The sequence below is a fragment of the Antedon mediterranea genome, chromosome 4, assembly GCF_964355755.1.
Source record: "Antedon mediterranea chromosome 4, ecAntMedi1.1, whole genome shotgun sequence".
Classification (NCBI taxonomy): domain Eukaryota; kingdom Metazoa; phylum Echinodermata; class Crinoidea; order Comatulida; family Antedonidae; genus Antedon; species Antedon mediterranea.
This window is the reverse complement of record NC_092673.1, coordinates 24,204,761-24,227,250: the sequence shown is the minus strand read 5'-3', so window position 1 is coordinate 24,227,250 and position 22,490 is coordinate 24,204,761. Positions and strand designations below refer to the sequence as shown.

Below are 22,490 nucleotides of genomic sequence, written 5' to 3'. Positions count from 1 at the left end.
CATATTCCTTCCTACTAATAGCATGGTAGACATTTTTATAGCATTTTTTTCTGTTAGAGGGCGAGATTTATGATACAACCTTTGTTATTTCAAATAAGATACTCAAAATAATATTTATCATGTCCAATTATTGAGTAAACATTAAATTGTTTTATTTATTATGTTGGCATTTTTATCGTTATTATCTGCGATTAAATAAAATTCGAAACAGTATAAATTTATCACACTGTCTAGGAAAAGGGTAAGGTAGGATAGCGGTCTATCTTATTATTATGTTTGGGAAACACCATGGGCCTGTATCTCTGTACAGCGGACTTCTTAATAATAATATTCTTAATAAACAAACAATACGCAAAAGAAAATATAATAATAACACAAGAAAAGCAGACATACACGGCATAGGGTAGATATAGATAAAATATAATTATAAAGTAAACATTTCATAAATTTAATTATTGACAAGCAGTTTCAATATAATTATATACATATTTTAACTCCGGAACGCTCAGCAAAATAACTAGCTGATATAACAAAGATGTGTTATAAACAAAAATGAAATTTGTTTGTAATCTCATAATTGTATTTTCAAAACATTTTAGCTGACGTAGATCATGATAATGATGATCTTTAGTAAAATAGGCCTATTTTTAAAATATCTATTTTTAAAGAAAACACAGCATCTTTTAAATAAATTGCATTCATTGTCAATCAATTTTGATTATTGGGCAACAAATATCTAAACCGCCAATAACCGCGTACCATATCTGAATAGTTAGATAGAAAGGAATCATGTAGGCTTAAAGAAGTCTATAGTCTTTAAGAATTGATTCCTTATAATATAAGACTTTTTAAAAAAACATAGAATGAAGAAACATATTGAAGAGCATTGTCATTGTATTATCTCGTATTCCATGACTCAGATTACAGGACATTCTTTAAGCTTAGTCAAACTGGTAGATTGATCAAGACTCTTAACGTGTTCAATCATTTGTTCATAATTCTATTCATGTATTTAATAGCAAGTTTGTTAGATTTATTGAATTTATTGTTTTTTTTTGTTTCATTATATATTTGTATATTGTATGTATATCAAACGTAAATTAACAAACCAAATTTAATTTTTACCTATTTGTAAAAATGACAATAAATACATTTTTTTATCAAATACAAGTAATTATCTTCATTGTTATGGTCTTTTAAATTTGAATTTGATAACTGTTTCGTTAGACGTCAGTCCTAATCATCACTCTTTAAACCAATTAAATGGTTCCAAACGCTCTTCTAGTAGGCATATTAACAAATTACACTCGACTTATCAATGGGGATACAACGGTCCCCGAAAACACCATCCATTTAATGCCAGTAAATTGGCAAGTAAACTAGCAACACTAAGATGAATCCTTGTGCTTTATATCGTTGTGTAATTTAGCCATTTGTAGAAGTCGTTTTCTTTCTCCATAACTGAGTTTTTTCACCAATTTTCTCAAGAAAGACTTTCGTTGCTGTAGTAAGTTGTATGGTGTGTCGAATTCTTTAACCTCTCCGGCATCAAGAACCTTTAAAAATAATGAAAATAATAAATATTTCATTTAAATTATTATTATAAATGAAATTATCTTTATTATGATACCGTACTGTATAAAATTTGGAGAAGGAATAATCGAAGATGACTGACAGAGGTAAAGAAAGGCAGTGTTCTGCTAAGACAATGTGCGTTAATGCGCGTTACAAAACTATACGAAAAGTTTTTTAAAAATCCGAAACGTATAATAAAGGTAAAGGTATTTATATTTGTCCACAATCTTAACAGGAAACTGAGGACATTTGGATTAGGCCCTCCACGGACCCCCGGCAGCCAGCAGTGCAGCGCCTACCAGATCAACACACCGGGAGACGACCCCCTACTCTTTGCGAATATAGTTAACGTTACCTTTAACGTGCACTACGTACACGAGAACAACGGATTTACGTCCCATCCAAAGGACGAAATGTATCGTGATGACTAAAGTCTATTTCAAGGCTCCACATAACGATGGAAATGATGGCAGAACATATGGGGAAAAGTAGGAAAATCTAGATACATGTCTAGACCTGTTTTCTTTTTACAAATATCAAGCCCACTATATTTTGAAATAATGCTACCACTTACCATTATTCTATCGGAGTCCATAACAGTGTGTAATCTATGGGCAACAGTGAGTACAGTGCAGGATTTAAACTGCTTTCTGATCGTTTCTTGTATCAAGGTATCGGTACTGTAAAATAATAAAATAGTCGAGTTTTTAGAACAATTTTAAGGATCTTCTTATGGTTAGTGCAAATATATAAATTATACGAAAATGTTAGCAACAAGGTGATATGCATAGACATATCAGCGTGTAAATTTTACAAATGTTGTTAAAAGCGTTTAAGATTGGCTGATAGCAATTGCTTACAATATAAACACGTTAAGCTCTGTCTACACTATCAAACTAATTTGACAAAAATGTGTGATAATTATATCCAAATATGGTAGTGATATGCCTAAATACGGTATTTATATAACATCATCATGTCCATATATGGGCACATCATATTTTGTTGTCACATAAACTTTAGTGTAGATAGATGCTTGGTCCATGTGTCTGATTATGCAAATGAAGGAAGGACAGACTTACTATTGGTCGACATTGGCAGTTGCTTCGTCAAGGATCAATATACGATTTTGACGCAGAATGGCTCGAGCAAGACATATAAGCTGGCGTTGACCAACACTGAAATTAGCCCCGCCCTCACCGACGGACATTTCTAACTGACCAGGGCATTCACGAATGTACGAATTTAATGTTACCTGAAATAAAATTTAACATTGAATTAAATACATATAATAGTAGTAGCCTAACTATATACATTTTGATAACATACCGTACATCGACTGTATCCTTATCATTTATTTTGATTGGTAATTTTGCATCACGCGCCTTACAGTTTATTATTAGTTCTATTGCACGGTAAGTTCGATATAATGGTTCTGTTTAATGGTTCTATTATTAAAATACAGTAGTTCTATTATAATAGGAGTGTTTTCTAAACTAAAAATCAATAACTTACACTTTCTAAAGCATTCCACATTTCAAAGTCAAGATATTCATTAAATGGATCTAAGTTCAGACGAAGTGACGTTGAAAAGAGAACTGGATCCTGTGAAAAGAAATATAAGAACATTTTATGAGCTAAATTACGGCAGTCGTCTCAATAGGCTCATAAGGGTCAGAATTATAAAACTTTTCAAAATAACCAGCAATTATGTGTGCGTATTCTGTTCTTTTGATACTGAAGTTCATTCCTTAGATAAAAAGAACTGCTTTGGTAATACAGCCTCAGTTTTTCACTTAAGCAAAAACATGCTGGTCTAGCAACAATATGACTAGGCCTACAAGTTTTGTTTTGTTTGTCTCGATTCTTCAAGAAAAATCAAAGCAACTTATTATTTTGAGCTTTGCTCCTAAAATTTACACAAATACTGTAAATACAAATTGTGAATTTACCTGTGGAATGATTGATATTTTTGTACGTAGATCATGAAGTCCAATTTTACTTATATTTATACCGTCGATGAGTATGGTTCCTGTAGGTTCCGCTGTACGGAATAAAGTCGTGATGATTGAACTTTTACCAGCTCCTGTCCTACCAACAATTCCAATCTATTGTCATAAAAAACGCATTTAAGAAGTTTCTCCATGATGATGTACTGTATTTTGTAAATTATTTAGGTCAAAGCTGCATTTACACGACGTGAACGGAACACGTATGAATGTCCTTTTACTGTGTTAATTCGGTAAATTGTATCTGTCCATATGATATATGGCAGGGACCATTGGTGATGAAATCATACCCCTTTCACATTGTCAAGCAAACTACACACACACCGAGGAGGACGTCAACATCGGCATTTAGTATGGTGTGTAAACAAAAGTTTTTCTAGGCGATGAAAAGTTGGTATAAGTACTTTCATAAAGTAAATAATAAAGCTTAAGGCATACCTCTCGTTCGTTTTACAGGAAAGTGTGCCCAGTTAATAATGGACGTGTGCCCAGTCAATAATGGTGTCCCTCAGAGTAGAGGTTAGGGGTATCTCTCAGAGTAGGGCTTAGGGATGTCCCAATGGAGGCATTCTACTATACCTTCTCCTGACGGTGAATGTCGAGCGTCATGTTCTTTAGGACGGTAGGTGAATTTGCCGAATAAGACAAGTATACGTGTCGGAAGCTTATTTCGCCAGCAAAAGGCCAAGATGAAGGAGGTTTGGTTTCGGTGATTCGTAATGGTGCTTCTGGCTTCAAGTCAGTGTATTCTAAAACACGTTCCACAGATGTCATCTGTAATAAAGTAATAGAACATGCAGGTCAAACGGCATGTAATGTCAAAAAAATCTCAACTATCCTACATTTGGCAATGAGAAAAGGGAATCACTTCCAGAAAAAAAGATGTATTAACAACATGTATGCATTGAACTAGAAATTAAGAAAATATTTCTAATACAATAAACAGTACTGTATTACCAAGTTTTCTTTCAATCTTTGACAAGACCACAATGTAAACACATTTTTACCTGATTGTGATCATGGATATGATTGTTAGTCAATATGTCTACTTACCAGATTTTCTGTGTAGTTAGAAATGAAGAATACGTATTGAAAGACTTGACAAAGTAGTAAAGTTCTGCTTAGAATAATTCCAACCAAACCGGCATTCAATGCTAAATTAGGAAAAAAAAAAATTTGAAAAACATTCTACTTGATAATAAACAGGAAAAACACGATCAAATTGTGATGTTTATAAAACCGACAAGTGCATTAATCGACTTGTAACAATAAGCCTAAATTCCAAGCATTTGATCCAATCTCTATAGGCCTAATCATTGGAATTGTTTTACTTAAAGGACAACAATACCGAGAACCATATTTTAACAACGTATTAGGAATGTAAAAATGGTTTCAAAACATTCGCGAGATTTACGATATCGCCGCACGCGCTCGTCGTATACAGCCATCGCCATAAATTGCTGTGACGTCACAAGTGCATGGCAAAATCTACCTTATGAGTTTTCACTGTTGTTGATATACAAGAGATAGGTACCGTCACTTCAATTGCTAATTTGACTTGTATTAGACTTAAATTTGCCAAAATGTTTAATCTGTTAACGCTTATTATCCAGATAGGCAAAAGAAACAATAAAAATTCATAGGTTTATACACAACAACAATAATATTCAAAATAAGTATCAATGCGTTTACTTACTATCTTCAGCTAAGATACTTCCAAAGGATGTAAATATCATGAACAGGTTAATCATACAATAGAGCCAGACGGAGAAAACCCGTGTTACAGCTAAGTAGATAAACCAGACCTCGGAGTGACTGTCTTGAACCAGGTAAAAATTGTCCAAAAAGTGTTGTTGCATTTTATACGATCTTAGCGTTATTAAACCATCCATCGTTTGTGTCACTTGAGCAAACACGGGCGAACGCACTAAAAAAGAATTGGTTATAGTAAGTAATGTGTTTACAAAATGGAACAAGATCAGTGTTACGTTATTGACAGATATTTAAAATGGTAGGAAATGGTAGGAAAATGTAGAATTGTCTTCATAATATTTGTTGAATTTGGGGTGTCACGAAACCTAAGACCACGAAAGATAAGACCCCCTAAGACCTAAGATCACGAAAGCTAAGACCCAAGACCTAAGATTACAAATATTTATCTTTCGCACCTGCCTTGTATTTTAACTCCCAATATTTATTCTTAGCTTTCGTGGTCTTAGGTTTCGTGACACCTGTTGAATTTGTCTTTAAATAACAAATAATAGATGAATATGGTGAACAGACCATACATACATACATGTTTGTATTGAGTATAGAATCATAATAAACCGGTACGGGCGCTAATTTATTTATTCATTCTTTCAATCTTCTATTTCGGAATCTCTGGTTCATAGAAAGTATGAATATGAGGTGTATATGTTATATAGGCCCTAAGGCTAATTAAAATTCATGGCATCTTTTAAAAATTGTAAACGCAATTTATATTTTCCAAAAAAAGTAAATGTGTAACTTACAGACACTTTCCCATCTTTTAACATCATGAAGCGTTGGTAATCCATTTCTTCTCATGATATAAAAAAGCACCAATAGAGGCAACGTGATAAACACGAGGTACCAGTTAAGTATACAGTTGACTAAGATGATGCTGAACGTAAGAAGTATGATCTGTAATATATAAATATATACTCATAATTAATAACGATGATGACGAATTTGCGCATTATCATACTTTATTACCCGTAGACTATAGACTGTATTTCGGCAATGCCAATTTAATGTTGTGATAATTTGTATTGCGGATACAAAATAATAGAATGGTTAAATATGGAGTTTATAAATATGCTTCATAGTGGAAACAATGTCTGCCAATCCGATGGTGCTCTGTTGAAATATATATTCTGTGCATCAGTTGCTAGGCTTTTAAAATATTTTGACTAGGCCTAAATAATCTCATAAACACATAAGAATTTAGTTAATCTTGTCTGTCTTGTTCTGTGATCAATTTTCTACTGTAATTATTGACAGATTAATTATATGAGAACTGACTTATTTGTGTCAAAAAAGGTAAAGTATTTTATTAAAATTATTATCTGTTGCATATGAAAAAGCATTACCTGAATTCCATCGAAACTCATCTGGGGTAAGACGTCATCCATAATGCCCATATCTTTGGTAAAACGATTCAATATTCGGCCTGCGAAAATCGATATCATTATGACAAAATACATTAACATGCGGTGAAAGCTTGATAGAGCTTAGAGAGAAAAAGTCATCGAAATTGTGTATAGGTTATATTCATCTGATAAAATCTATTAAAAATACTGTACATGTATTGGGGTGAAGTCAGGTTAACCACTGTTTTAGATCTGGAAAATCACGGTTAACCTTTTTAGATATTAAACAGTTTGTCCTCTTCTAACTGTAATTAAAATATTGGTTTGTTGGAAAATAATAACGTGGTTAACATACCGAGTGGGTTCACATCAGAAAACAGAATTGGAGTTCGAATGACACAGTCGAACATATCACCATGCATTTTTTTTGTCGCCGTTAAAAGTACGTAAAAGTACAGAATTGCACGTAATACGGCCAATACCGAAACGCCTGCAATGAGCCCTATGAAGACGTACGCTGAATCGACATTACTTAGCTCAATCCATCTGTATGGATCACCAAACTTAATGACAAAAAAGCATATACATAATAGTTATAATAGTTACTATTCATTCATTCACATTTATTCAGCAATATATATTGACATTGTTACATACAATATTGCAGGGATCTTGGAGAGAAAGTGTATTTTATGTAGGCCTAGTCGTAAGACCTTTCTAAATGTAGTGTTTTTGTAGATGGAAGAGATAAATAATATGATGATGACGATGATGGCGGCAGTGTGTGTAGTGTAGCAATCAGGATTACGAAAACTTACCACATCGTCCGGACATGTCACATTGAGGGTTCTGCATTCTTCTTCGTTTGACCAATGTGATACCCAGAAATCAGCAAACACATAAAGAATCTATATAAAAGAATATAAAGCTTCGTCTACACTATCAAACTAATTGGACTAAAAAAGTCTGATGTACCCAAATAATGGTAATTATATGACATCGTGTCCATATATGGGCACATGTTGTCACACAAAGTTTGGCAGTGTATACAGAGCTTAAGACAATTCAAGTTTATTGTCCAATGTCTACCTAGAGAAATACTTATACAAGGGTGAATAATAAGTTAGTAAACTATATTATCTACCAACGAAGTAATTATGATGATAATGCTAATCATAAATAACTAGTGTATTTATCTAGAAAATATAGTATACGATAACAGTCATTGACCTACTAAAAAAATATCTCAAATTAAGATTTCTTTAATATTTCTGAACAAAATCGATCTATTTATCACAAACCCTATTTTAGATATCTTACCTGGGTCGCAAGTATGGCCACTGTCATCAACAAAAGCAGAGGGGAGTTGCCGCCGGCACGAAAGAACCGTCTGTAAACTTTATAACTTATATGACCCTGAGCTAGACCTTCCTCAGAATCTTTATTTCTAGTGAGCTATAAAAATACAAGTACAGTACATGAAATTGATGTAAAAAGTGTTTCTCAAGCACTGGTATATAATATGTAATACAGGTAGGCCTACGTTGTCCGAGCCTCGGAGTCCACGCCCTCGGGGCATTATACGAGAACCATTACTCACTAGAGGGTGAGCGAGCAAAGCAATGGAACCCTCTAGTTATTGTTGAATTAACTTACTGGTGTCTTTTCATTTGCCTTGTCTTTACCGTTTGGAGTAACTGCACTGTCTATCAAAAACTTTGATATGTCCTCTTCCTAAAATGAATGAATCAATATTTACAGTTACAATTATGAATTTAAATGAATGCATTGTCTAGTCGTGAAGTGGAAGGTATATATAATTTGTAGACTTAAAAATACAATACAACGGAAATTAAATGAACATAGGCCTACTCCTATATGGACAACAATTCAGGTATCCCAGCTTGCTAATACGTACGTTTATTTATACTGCATTACATTATATACAATGTCAAAAAGTATTACGCTGTAACTGGCCTAATATACATATTTCATGATACATAATTCATATGTGACGCATATGTGATGGTGTATCATGGAATATTATTATACTGTAATACTTTATTGTTTACCGAGTGATCACTTGGTGAAAATACTTCCGCTTCTTCGTCACTTGTGACAGATGCTATGAAATCATCGGCATTTTTTATTTCATCGTACGTTCCCATCTGTTCAACTTTACCCTTAAATGAAAGTATTGTTCTTAATTAGAAATACCATATTTTGTAAAGCTTTCTAGGAAAGTGCAAGTGCAAATGAATAGTTATTTTAAAGTAAGACTATAAATTATATTCGATGTGTTTAGAATTAGAACAGCAGAACAAGTACCACTTTTGAATGACGTCACAAGCTGTTTTACACGAAGTTGCCAATATTGTTTAAGCTAAGATTAAGTAGTAACTGTTTAGAACATAATATTGTGTCAAATCAGATATGATTGAAATGGACTTACATTTTTAAGAAGCAGAATTCTATCTGCCTCGTGCAAATACTGCACTTGATGTGTTACGAGAATTCGTGGTTTTTCTCGAAGAAATCCCATAATGCATCTACAAATTTAAATCAATATATTTTTTTTATATTTTTTATATTTTTTTTTTTTTTATATTTTTATTTCATACTCATCCAACAGCGATATATATATTTTAGAATGTGAATACACACGTGATATTATAAGTTAATTGAAGTGGTTCATTTAGGCTATAAGTATAAATGTTAATAGATGTGTATATGTTTGTCTACGTCTTCAGCATATAATGCAGATACGGAATCTAATCTAATAAAAGCACTCAATAAAGTTTCATTATTCTTACTTCTCAAATATCTCTTTTCCAACTTTGGCGTCGACTGCACTAAGCGGGTCGTCTAAGATGTAGAGATCAGCATTTTCATATAGTGCCCTCGCTAGATTAACCCTCGCCTGCTGTCCACCACTCAGCGTTACGCCACGCTCTCCAATTTTGGTCATATCTCCATCTGGCAAAATTTCCATGTCCTGAAAGAGGTTGAAGAACTAAGCTTACAACATTGTATGTAAATTCAATGTTATCTTTTGTATTTAAACAAGTTTTAAAAGCTAATATTACTTTTTCAGAAACTTTGAACGATGTTTTGAGAAGAAACAAGCTGCCAAAACAAGAGGCGGATGTCTTTGGAAGCCACTGTTGGTCTAAGGTAGCATTGTCTACGTTCTAGGCGGCGATTCGGCTTAATATTATTGATGTAAAAAACACTGCATTTGACACACATGGCTGCTGGTATACTTGGAAAACTGTATAACTAGATGGGCCAAAATCCTATAATATATTGAAATAAGATCCTCGCAAGCTAAGAAGAATAAATTAATGGACATAAATATAAAACGTTGTGATCTGTTTTGGGCTAGCGACATGAAATACTTTATTGCAATTCTAATGTAGGCCTCTGTATGGATATTAGACACATTACCCTTGAAAGAGCAGACACCTCGATAACAGTTTGGTAGAAGTCTTCATCATACTGCTTTCCGAAGAGTATATTTTGTCGTATGGTTCCAGGAAAAATACATGCTTTCTGAGACACGTATGCCAGTTTACCATTCAATTTGATTTGTCCGGTCATGTACGGTAATTCTTGAAGCAATGCTAGTAATATTGATGACTATTATAAAAGAAAAACAGATATAAAACATTATTAAACGAAATAGGAACCATCTTGTTTCTTTCTTCAGCACATATCGTCCCACTGGGCAAAGGCCTCTCCCAATTGGTCAGTTGTTCCTATCTTTCGCGCATCTTGGCCATGCTGTGGTACCTGTCTGTCTGACGAGCTCATCCCTCCGTCTCGAATGAGGTCTACCTCTCTTTCTTTTACCATATAATGGTTGCCACTCCATTTTTAATAAGAAAAATGTTTACATTAAAACCTATATTATTATGATCAAAACATTATTAAATCTTGATATAACTCACTTTTCCCGAGCCAACTGGACCGATGATGGCTAGTAGCTGCCTTTGCCCAACTGTAAAGGAGATTTCATCGACGATAGGAGCATTCAATTTCTGAAACAACATTAATTAAAAGAAAAAAATAACTATACGTCGTGTTTTCAAAATAATTTTCGTTCTGTATCATTTTCAGTACCAATAAAAAGGCTCCAAAGTTGTTTTGACTATTCTGACAAATCTTCATAGTGTATTCTTCTGTACTGTTTAGACATCTGTCAGTAGTTTATTTTTTATCAGAATCAACAATAGTTCTACAAATTTTAAATACGCCACTCGTTTGCTACGTTTGTACTTTAATTACAAATATGCATAAAAAGTTAAACAAAAAATTACCTGGGAAACCATGTGTCCGTTCAGCATTGCTTTGCCGTTAGATAAATATTCAACGTTTTCAGATTGTTGCTGTGTTTAAAAAGAAATTATTTCCATACAAATATTAGATAAAGCTGGTAAGGAGTTTGGTGGCCGAGTGGTTAGGACCCGACAACTCCCAGTCCAATCAGCTGTAAATGAGTACCTGGTTGAAAGGCCACCCTACTACATAATGTCGATGCTTAGTAAAATAAGCTCATTCCCCTACATTCAGAATGAACACGGGACTCGCCTTTACCTTTTATAGTAATGTTGTCAAGAAATTCGTTAATGGTTGTGTTAGGGCTTCAGTTGGGATTTTTTTAAAGCGGATTTTGTGTTTAATGAGATTGGAAATTATGTGCCTGAAAGTCTAAACTTGATCGAATTTTAAATCGGTCGGGCTATGGCAACATAACCATTTTAGACCTAATTATTTTTATTTATTTATTTATTTATTACCATATTTACTGAGGGTAGCCTATCCAGTTCCTAATAGAACTGATCATTCAGGGCCCTCGATAAAACAAACATGAGGATATTATGATAGTATCTTACTTCATTCCAGCTGCCACATAGATTTCTAATTGTGATGCTATGCTCAGAAACGTTTGTCACTTTCTTGTATTCTAGCCCTCTAATTCTTTCGCTTTGTTCCTCCAGTAACATGAATTCCTGTAGAAATACATTGAATTGTTTTAAAATCAACTTCCGTTGTATGTCTTTCCTAAACACGTGACATAGAACATTATTTATTTCATCATGCATTGAGAATGTTCTAAATTTAAATATAGTTTGGCCTATTTGGCGTTTCATAGCTGCATTAAAACAGCAGTTAAGAGCCATTGTCTGTAAAAATCAAAGATTTGGTGGCAGATGTAAAAAAATGGATTTCTCTCAAATTTTTACCATGAATAGACATTTCAATAAAAAGCATATCTACAACATTCATTTTAATTTTTAGCCTCCGTTGCCATGACAACGGTCAATTATCCAAATTTTGATGTTTTTGCCATTTTTCACAGATTTTCTATAGTGAAAAAGTACAAACTTGTATACTTATTCTAACCAAAAATACTTACAGTATACAGTTTTTGTTTATAGCAGTGTAAACAACATGTATTGAGTTCCATTTAATGTAGAAAAAAAATAAATTACAAAATGGAGTTTGGTTGATACCATTATTTTAAAAAGGGGTGTTTTTAAAAAATATTTTTTTTATAAAAGTATACCTCATAAACGTACCTATAACTTCCAAAGTGGTGTTTTTAAATCAATGAGGTTTTTTAATTTGATAGTCAATAGGTTTGTCAACAATAATCACGAAAAAAACACTGGGGTAAATTTTGTACATAGGTTTTGTGTTGCCAGGAAAATACGAAAAATACAAAAAATATAACAAAATATCAACAAACAAAACACATGAAACACAATTTAAATATGGCTAATTCAATAATAAAATGTATATATGGCTTGTCATAATGCTACTAGAGTCATACGAATAGTTTAGATAAAATAGGAGAATGTGTTGCCAGGTTTATTTCAATTAATTGCCAGAAAAACAGTATTTTGCATTGAAATATTTAGTTGATGGAAAATAATGTTAAACTTGGAAATAATTGAGTCAATGGTTTTTATAAATTTTTAAATCTATTTTGTGTAAAGAGATACAAAGACCTCCCAAAAAATCTGACCTTGTAAATAGGTCATTTGAGGTCAAAAGGGGTCAGAATGCAAAACAGGACAGGTCCCCACTTTACTACAACTATTAATGTTTGATCAAAATTTACAAGATAGTTCATAACAATTCTCAACAATTTTTATATTTTACCTATAGTGTTACCTTAGCAACCATTTCTATGTGTAACTAAGGAAAGTAATTTTTAAAAAAACGTAAAAAATGGCGTTTTTATAAATACAAAGAATTGATTGCATTTGTAATTTTTCCCAATTTGACTTCTACTGCATTCCATTAATGACAAACTTGACCTTGTAAATTCATTCATTTTGAGGTCAACATTTTACCATAGTAACTGTTTCTATGCGAACATTTAAAAAAAATAAGGGGTTTTTCATAAATACAAAACATTTTTTCTACATAGTTTTACATTTCTACTTTTTGCCAAATTTACTTTAAATACTGAATCCTAATAATCTCAGAAAGAAAGTCTTGACGAATCTGAATAAAGGTAAAAAAGCGTTTAGTGTTATCTTAAACCTGTTTACGTAACAAATGATATTTAAATATGGAGTTTCATGAAAAAAAAAAAAATTTACATATTGAGGTAAAATGACATCAACGTTTTACCTATAGTGTATTGTAGCAACTGTTTCTATACGTAACTAAGTACAATATTTTTAATATGGGGTTTCATGACTACAAACAATTGAATACATAGCTTTACTAACTTCCCAAATTTGCTTATCTACTGAATCCCAGAAAATGTCTGACCTTGTGAAAGGGTCATTTGTTGGGTCAAGTTATGTCAAAATGTATTATTTATGTTATCTTAGAACCTGTTTCTATGCGTAACTAAGGATAATTGTTTTTTTAAATACAGTTGAACCTCCCGTAAGTGGCCACCCTCGGGACCTGGAAAAGTGGCCGCTTACGGGCGGTGACCCCTTACGGGAGGTTCTGCCGATAAAGGGCCAAAATCACTTATTATGGCTATATACGATATTCTTAACGAAACGAGCGTCTCAATTTTCCAGCTAATTGTAGGCCTATTATTATTTATAATCAGGTGGTTTAGTATTTTTTAGCATTTTCAGACAAATTTTAAAAACTTTTATCATATGAAAAATGGTCGGTCAAAATCTGTGTAGTTTTCTCATCTCTTCACAGTAATGTTTTTAAAACCTCTTCAAAATAAAGCTAATATATAAAGAAATACAATAAACATGCACCTCTAATTCATAGGTCCATGCAATAAGTATCACATTTTTCGATTGGCCGCTTACAAAAAATCTCATTTTTAGTATAAAAAGGTGCCCGCAGCTGCTTACGGTAAGCACCAAATGCACTAATTAGATAGGAAGAACAAACAGGCTTTTCAAAGTGCGTCCGTTAAGGGAGGTGGCCGCTGTAAATAAAATATGGGGTTTTCATGAATAAAAATAATCACAGAAGAAAGTGCTTACGAATATGACCTTGTGAAACGGTAATTTGAAAATGCAAATAAGGCATGCCTGCTAATAATCTACAAATTTAAATTTGTATGAGATAAATATGCAAAATCTAAAGAATATCTCATTTTTAGTTACCATAGTAACTGTTGCTATTCATAACTAAGGGAAATTAAATAATTATCAGATAATTATTAATTAATAACTAATAATGAATCCAACCATCACAGTAAAAAAAATATAGAATTTAAAACCAATATTTAATAATAAAGTGTGATATTTTACATGCTGACCTTAAATGAAATGAAATTTCAAATCAGGGCTTCAATATTTGTTATGTAGCATTAACATACCTGAGTATATCATTGACTTTTGATTGGTTCTATTTTGGGGAGGGGAAAGTGGTGGATCAAGGACTTTTAAATAGTTAGGTGGTTGAAGGCGAGGGTCTAAAAACTTAACTTTATGTCCTATCTTTTGCATTGCAATTTTTAACTTGGGGTGGGTGGGGGCTTGGAGAAAGGGGGAGGGGTGGGATGGAGTGGGATGGAGGAGTTTGAATCCGTCTATTCATTGGGGCGATGGTAGCGGCAGTGTGGGTGGTGCTTGAATGCATGCATTTGACACTCTATAGTGGATGATCGACCAAAGTGTTGCAGTTTATCTTTTTGTGGTTATAGTCGGGGTGGGGGGGGGGGGGGAGAGAGGGGTGGTAGTCGAAAGTGGTGGTGGATGGGCATGTGGGATCTGCTTAGGTTAGCAAATAAAAGAAGTAAACAAATGAAAGAGGAGCTTCAAAATAAGAGAGGAGTAATCTGTTGCAAAGATTAAAATTCACAACGATCTGATAATTTATTCAAATTTCCAGAGGATATAACCTATAAAATGACATTAAAACTGGGAATTACAGAATCTATAATTAAAAATTAATTTTTTTTCTCACAACACAACTAGAACTATATAAAACATTAAGAATTTTTCTGACCAATGAGTTTCAAATCAAATAATCAAAGAAAATAAAATGTTTTTACTAATATACCATGTTTTTTTTTTTATAAAAATGCCTATGTTTCTCGCAACACTGCTTGTAGATTTTAAATTTACCCCAGTATTTTATTTTAGAAATCAATTATTAAACATTAGAACTACCTATTTGTAATAAATCAGCTAAAAAAATACACCACTTTGGGCATTATGGTGAAGTAAAGTTTAGTTGCATTGAACAATTTAAAAAAAGTGAAAAACACCCCTTTTTAAATAAATGGTATCTCCCAAAATATAAAATAAAAAAAAATAAAAAAATTTGAAACAGGTACACAATGCATTGTTATTATGCATACACTAATTATTTTTTATAATTAAATGAACAACACAAAAATATCGTTCATCAAAGTAGTACCAATATCCATTTTAAAAAACCTTAAAAAAGGACAAAATTTGTCAAAAACACAAATTTGGCCGTTGCCATGGAAATATACGTGTGAAATAAAAAATACTTCATATTTGATTTCTCTCAACACATATATAGCCATGTGCAAAATTTGAGAGAAATCCATTTTTTTGAGTCTGCCACTTTTTTTGATATTTCTTTGATTCTTACAGACAATGGCTCTTAAATGTCAAATGTCAATCCAAAAAAAATTATATTTGTACCAGCGATTCAATCAATAAAATGTTTAATTAACTCAACCCACCCATTACACTCATATTATAAGCAGATCTGAAAGGGCTAGACTGACACAGAAAACAATTTCTACAAACCATTTCATATTTTCAACACTGTATATGGAATGCAATTTATTTAATCAAAACTTTAAAAGATAGTAACTTGTATTTATTTATTTAAATATTTATCACTTTGTATTATTTAATGATCTACTATGGTACAAAACATATCTCAAAATTAGACTTGTATCTTGTATCAATGGATATTTTAAATTAGGCGTGCATTAGGTAAACTATCTCTTACCTCAATTCTATCACACCCAACCATGCACTCGGACAACAGTTGGATGGCGTTGGGAAGAAAACGTAAAAGCGGTGTTCTAATACCGGTCATTAAGCTAGATACGACGAACACAGAGGATGTGCTGAAGTTGTCCGTTGTTAAGAAATAAATAGTTAAGAATATAACTTCTAGAAGTCTATTTCCAATGTAGGCAATTGCAAGATTAATGCACTTCAATATGGAGGCAAACATGATAGCTGCAATCTCAGACCTAGAAAATAAGAGTAATTTGTTGTTGAATTGGTTTTGTTTATACATTGCCTTAGTTGGGAGGGAATGATTAAGCACATCACAAGATGTTAGTTGTGTGGGTTTTTTTTCTCATTAGGACACACATTTTAAACTAGTAGTAGTATTAGTAAAATCATCTTTTATTTAAAATAAACATAATAATGTCAATCAACAATCATCCCAGGTCACAGCTTGAAGGATGGATGGATGGACCCCAATGGAAATAAGCTGTAATGATATTTACCGGCTTTTTTGGGTTATCCATGGAAGACTACTGTATGTTTTAATTGTTCTTGTTTACCAATTGTAATGTATATTTGTGTACTTCCGAATAAATTCAAATCAAATCAAAGACCAAGCATGCAAATAAGATAACAAATATAAACACTTAAAATAAGAAGGTAAAAATAGTAGAAAACATATTCAAAAGGCATAAAACTTCGGTTTTTTATACTGAGATTGTTTTCAATCGTTACTCATTTAAATCAAAATAATGGGACTGCACATACACGTATATACATGTGGCCACAGCAGTAACAACATAGACAGAACATTAAAAAAAATATATGCCTACACGAATCTACGTTAAAATGTTTTTTAAACATTATCATAATACTACTCTATACAGTCTATAGGCCTACTGTTGCAGAAGGGTACCAGTATAATGATATAGTCAATATGGCACAAATCGCAAAAATAGATTTACTGGTTTGAATTAATATACCATTTGTATGATTTAGAATCCAACTACGAAAAATATGGTTAAACTTCGTATACTTATTCCTATGATGTTTAGGCCTACGTAAAATATTAACAAAGTGTTTACTTTCATCTCTTTTGTTTCTATCTCTCTCTCTCTTATGTTTTAAGAAAACCTTTTGATGTTAGAAACGTGTCTCTGAATTATAATATAAAGGCCTATAAAGTCCACTGCGGATAGAGCTTGCGTTCAGTGCGAGTATGCTGGTGCCCAGGGACTAGGACTAGTTAGGAGAAGAAAAATAAAGCCCAAAGCCTACCTTCGAACTTCTTTTACCATTCTTCCAAATGGTTTTTCCCAGGCATACATCTTTATTACCCGCATAGCTGCTAAAACTTCACTCATGATTGTAATTCGTTTGTCTGTTATTGTTGCTGTTTTCTTCCTGTAAAATATAACGGTCAAAATAATAAAACAAAAATAAAAGATAAATCATTATGTTAAGCTTAAAAGAGCGTTCTCCATAACTGTTAAGGTTATTATTAAGATCTTTTGTTTAGTTCGTCGCAAACCAACCAAGCCTACCTGTAAATTCCGAAAACGACACCCAAACATGTTTGCAACGGTACGATAGCAAAGAATAGTATAACATATCCGATCAATACGTATTTCCATTCAATGCCTATGAAGTACACCATTATAAACAACGATATCACACTGTCTATAGGTCCGAGCCAGATATATGGAAAGGTCATGGCCATCTAGAATAAAATATAATATATATCTATTAATTATACAAATTATAAAAAAAGTTAATCTATAATTAACAGAGAAATAGGAGGCACATCTGACCTAAAACAAAATCAGCGACTCATTTTAAGTTCTTTAAAAAAACAATCTATTTCAAGCATCGATAGCAATTCCGAGTCTTTTAAAAGGACCCCATTGGAAATAAGTCCCACATCGGGACTTTCATGGGCTATCCTGCATCTCTGTATCTTTCTGTTTAACAGTTTTGAATTGTATATATCTTTCTGTATCATAAACTGTGTATGTATTTTTAATGAGATGCAAATAAATTAAAAAAAGGATATAAAATATACGATTTACAAATCAAATATGAAATGTGCCCAGTCATTGGTACTAAACGTTAACGGCATGGACATACAGGTTTAAAAGCAAACTGCAGGACTTTACAATTGTAATTGTAAAAATATAGGCCTATATTAACCAAATTATAAGCATTTTTTTCTCGATCTGGTACCAGTTATTATATAATCATTATTTTATTATATTTAATGGTGAATAAATAAATCAATCAATAAAAATTCAAAAATGCAATGTCACTTGGAAAAATTACAAAATATTTATCATATGCCAACATTAAGCTTGATCGAAATAAAAATTCATTAAGGACTCATTTCCCAAGTGACCTCAAACGAATATATCTGATGTTCAGGTAAAATATTATGGTAACAAAATAAATAAATGGTATGTTTCTTACTAAATCGAACCGGTTGACGTCATTTGTCATCAAATTGTTGATTTGTCCTGATGAGGTTTTCGTCATTGCGGCGTTGCTTAACCGTAAGGCCTGATAGAAACATAAACAAAACACACTGTACTAAGCTAATAGTAGAATCCTATAAGAGGACATCTTCAGGAACAAACACATTTCTCATCTCATTCTCCTTAATGAAAACAGAGTGTCTCACATGGTGGGGTTGGGAGGGGGGAGGGGAGAGATTTGGGGGATGTTTGTGTCTACTTTACTACAAGACTAGGGTCATTTATCAACTCCACTGCTTAAGTTAAGACAGTTAATAATAAACAACTTTTTTTTAAACAAAACAAATATATATATCCTACGGCTTTGTGTTATTTGAAAAATGTATTAAGCAAATAAATGGTTGACATAATGCTTTTTTGTTATCACTAGAGATACACTATCATTGATACAAATTAACATACCTTTTTATACATTATCCCACAGCAGGCAATCCTAATTTTCATTCCGAACACTTGATTATAAAAGAAATAAAATTCGTGGATAACGTTGATAATAATTGTGATGAGAGAGAGCAATCCGGCGTAAAATAGACCCTCTTTTAGTGTGGCTGTTGAATCTACCTCAAAATAGTTTATTAGATATCCTAGTACAATTGGTTGTGTTAATTTTAGTCCCTCCTGAAAAAAAAAAATAAATAAAATTATTATACTGAGCAGTTGTTTTAGTTATGATGATGTTTTCCATTAAGCGACCAATCTTAAAAGCTCTGTCTACAATATCAAACTTTATGTGTGACAAACAAATGTGATGTGCCCATATATAGACTTGATGATGTCATACCACTACCATATATTTGGTTATACCACTATACCTTATATTTGGGTACACAGCATTTATTGTCAAACTAGTTTGATAGTGTAGATAGAGCTTAACTATACCAATGTGTCTTATTTATTTCATATACTTTTTGTGACGTAAAAAAATCCACAACAAATCATTTGATCAACTGGTAGACCTACAATGTCCGAAAATAAATCAAAATTGTTTCCAATATGTTTTCATTGCACTAATATAATAAGTAGTATATATTTCACGAGCATTTTCAATTAGTAAAAACAGTATTTGAACACACCAAAATGGCAAGGAAACACGTTACATTGATTGATATGCGTAACTTAATTATTTTCACACGTATTACGTAAGTAGGGTTTGTTGTTACCTCAAAAAACCCAATGATATTAAATATCATTATTTGTGGCATAAACGTCTTCACTATAGCTCGCCTCAAACTTGGATTTTTCCCATACTTTTTCTCATTGTACAACTCTTCATTCCATCGCCTATTAGGGAAAAAACAACATACAGTACACGAACGAAATAAAATCGTTATCATTTATATTCATATAAACACGTTTCAATTTCCATACCAGCTAATTTATATTTGTGAGGTAGAGATAGTTACCACAAATGCATTCAAAGGATTCAATAATTTTTCAACACATGGACGGAAATTCCCAACATGTAGTTACTAACGAGGCAGTTATATCCACAATATTTTACATACATGTTCGTTTATCTAAGAATAAGGCAAAGTGTATAAATACCTTCCTAGGCAGTCCACCAGATATTCCGATGTAAACTCAGGGGCAACGTTATCAAAACTGCTTTGTGTAATTTCTCCACGATAACCAAGTTTAAAGAGATACCAGGCCCAGCTGAAAAATTTAAACAGCACAGAATCAATTAACCCTGTATGTTTACCAATGAGCTCAACTTAAACAGCAAGAAGTAAGAACTAAATTATATTATTAAGCAAGATTTTAAGATAAGAAGTGATTATTAGATTAGAAACAATTATATTATGTCTGATGCTACGCTCGGGTTTTGCACCCCAATTGTTACTGAAGATCATTAAATCAACACAAATATATTGAGAAACACGTACATCTTAAATCCATAAATAACTATATAGATCATGCTATTACTTAGAAAACCGCATTCTAAAGCTCTGCTCTCTACACTATCTATATGATATGCCCATATATGGACATGATGATGTCATACCCTACTATATTTGGCCATATCACTACCATATTTGGTAGTGTAGACAGAGCTTATTCAGGAAACATCCTCATTAAACGAATGAGGGAAATGAAGATATCTCTTTAATAAGGGTTCTACTGTTTTATAAGAATTGCTATTTTTATTCACTAGTACTAGAGACACTCTAGATCATATTATAAAGACAAGGGCATGTACTGCCGAATCGTCCTTTTGTTATATTTATAAATATAAATACAAAAATAAATGAAAGCAAACTCACTAAAAGAATATCTTTGATACAAAACTCCCTCGTTTGAAACGGCTCGGCTTTAATTCCGCGTAACCAGCATCCATCTTACCACCTAAGAAAATGTTTAAATCAATGTGAATTAAAAAGGTTTCTGTTCGGTTATAAAATATATAATATTCACTATAAATTAACAGACTATGTTTATATACCAGAGAAATCAGAAAGACAGAAAAAATCACCTTCTTCTTGTCACTGTCCACTGCTCGTCCTACTGTCGTGATCTATGGAAAGACTTTCTGCAAAACCTAAATATCACTAAAGGAATAAAAATGTAATATAAGATAATTACCGAAAACGTAAGGTTCATTTTATGTTTTGCGGGTAGTGTTGTAAAATGAATGATTTTACTACACATGTGTAGTGTGACGTCGCAAAAAAACCATTTGTATTTTGAGAAATAATAATTACAGTATTATCTTTCTTTTTTTTTACCATTATGGCAACTGATTGTTATTACGTCTACGTCTACTACGTCCACCTTTACTCGTTTTATTAATAATCTATTCTGATTCGTCAGGTTTAAAAAAAAAAAATATTCATTCAGACACTAAATCCGTTTGAACTTTCACTTACATATACAACTGCAATTAATATTTTTATGACATATAATTAAAGACCGTCAGTTCTATATCTTTTATCACCGTATGATAATTCGTCTTACTTACGGTATCATCCTCCTCACCACTATCATTGTAGCCCTCATCCCAAGAACATCATCTTAATAAATCGTAAGTAATTTTTCCTATAATTCTCGCAGTTCGTATCACGCTACAGTAATAATTCAATCGTCTCCATACTCCATCAACTTATCATTCGCACAACCCTGTTCATCACCATCAACCCATCACATGCTTATTATTCACCTTCACCTTCATCGTCTCAATAACTGTCGATCGTCACTTTCTCATCAATATGATCCATCATATCACCCTCCTCATCACCATATTCCATCACCTCATCATGCGTATCACCCTCATCGTCTCCATAACAGAAACCCATCACCTCATAATTCGTATCACTCTCCACATCACCATAACCCGTCACCTCATCATTCGTATCATCCTCCTCATCAACATAACCCATCACCTCATCATTCGTATCATCCTCCTCATCACCATAATTCATCACCTCATCATTGGTATCACCCTCCTCATCACCACATTCCATCACCTCATCATGCGTATCACCCTCGTCATCACCATAACCCATCACCTCATCATTCGTATCATCCTCCTCATCACCATAACTCATCACCTCATCATTCGTATCACCCTCCTCATCACCACATTCCATCACCTCATCGTGCGTATCACCCTCGTCATCACCATAACCCATCACCTCATCATTCGTATCACCCTCCTCATCACCATAACCCATCACCTCAACATTCGTATCACCCTTCTCATCACCATAACCCATCACTTCATCATTCGTATTACCATCATCATCACCACCACCATAACCCATCACCTCATCATTCGTATCACCCTCCTCATCACCATAACCCATCACCTCATCATTCGTA

The 22,490-nt window shown here is 32.9% G+C and overlaps 1 protein-coding gene across 2 annotated transcripts; it reads right to left on the bottom strand.

Moving 5' to 3' along the window:
* Window positions 1-407: 407 nt before the first annotated feature.
* Window positions 408-21,211, bottom strand: LOC140046983 (ATP-binding cassette sub-family C member 4-like). Of its 2 annotated transcripts, none has more exons than XM_072091770.1 (30): window positions 21,145-21,211; window positions 20,936-21,017; window positions 20,217-20,327; window positions 19,832-19,952; window positions 19,074-19,289; window positions 18,607-18,696; window positions 17,688-17,863; window positions 17,422-17,547; window positions 16,133-16,382; window positions 11,593-11,709; window positions 11,017-11,085; window positions 10,648-10,737; window positions 10,145-10,336; window positions 9,511-9,692; window positions 9,150-9,246; window positions 8,770-8,880; window positions 8,354-8,431; window positions 8,018-8,152; window positions 7,516-7,605; window positions 7,053-7,260; window positions 6,698-6,777; window positions 6,098-6,248; window positions 5,281-5,511; window positions 4,638-4,738; window positions 4,164-4,358; window positions 3,528-3,683; window positions 3,091-3,180; window positions 2,658-2,830; window positions 2,150-2,255; window positions 408-1,556 (listed from the first exon to the last, which is right to left on the bottom strand). In XM_072091770.1, exons 2-30 carry the CDS (start codon window positions 21,007-21,009, stop codon window positions 1,389-1,391), a joined length of 3,984 nt encoding a protein of 1,327 aa, XP_071947871.1. In that variant the 5' UTR covers window positions 21,010-21,017; window positions 21,145-21,211; the 3' UTR covers window positions 408-1,388. The 2 variants fall into 2 exon arrangements, with proteins under 2 accessions (XP_071947871.1, XP_071947872.1); XM_072091771.1 differs by having other exon boundaries at window positions 21,115-21,182.
* Between the last annotated feature and the right edge of the window lie 1,279 nt (window positions 21,212-22,490).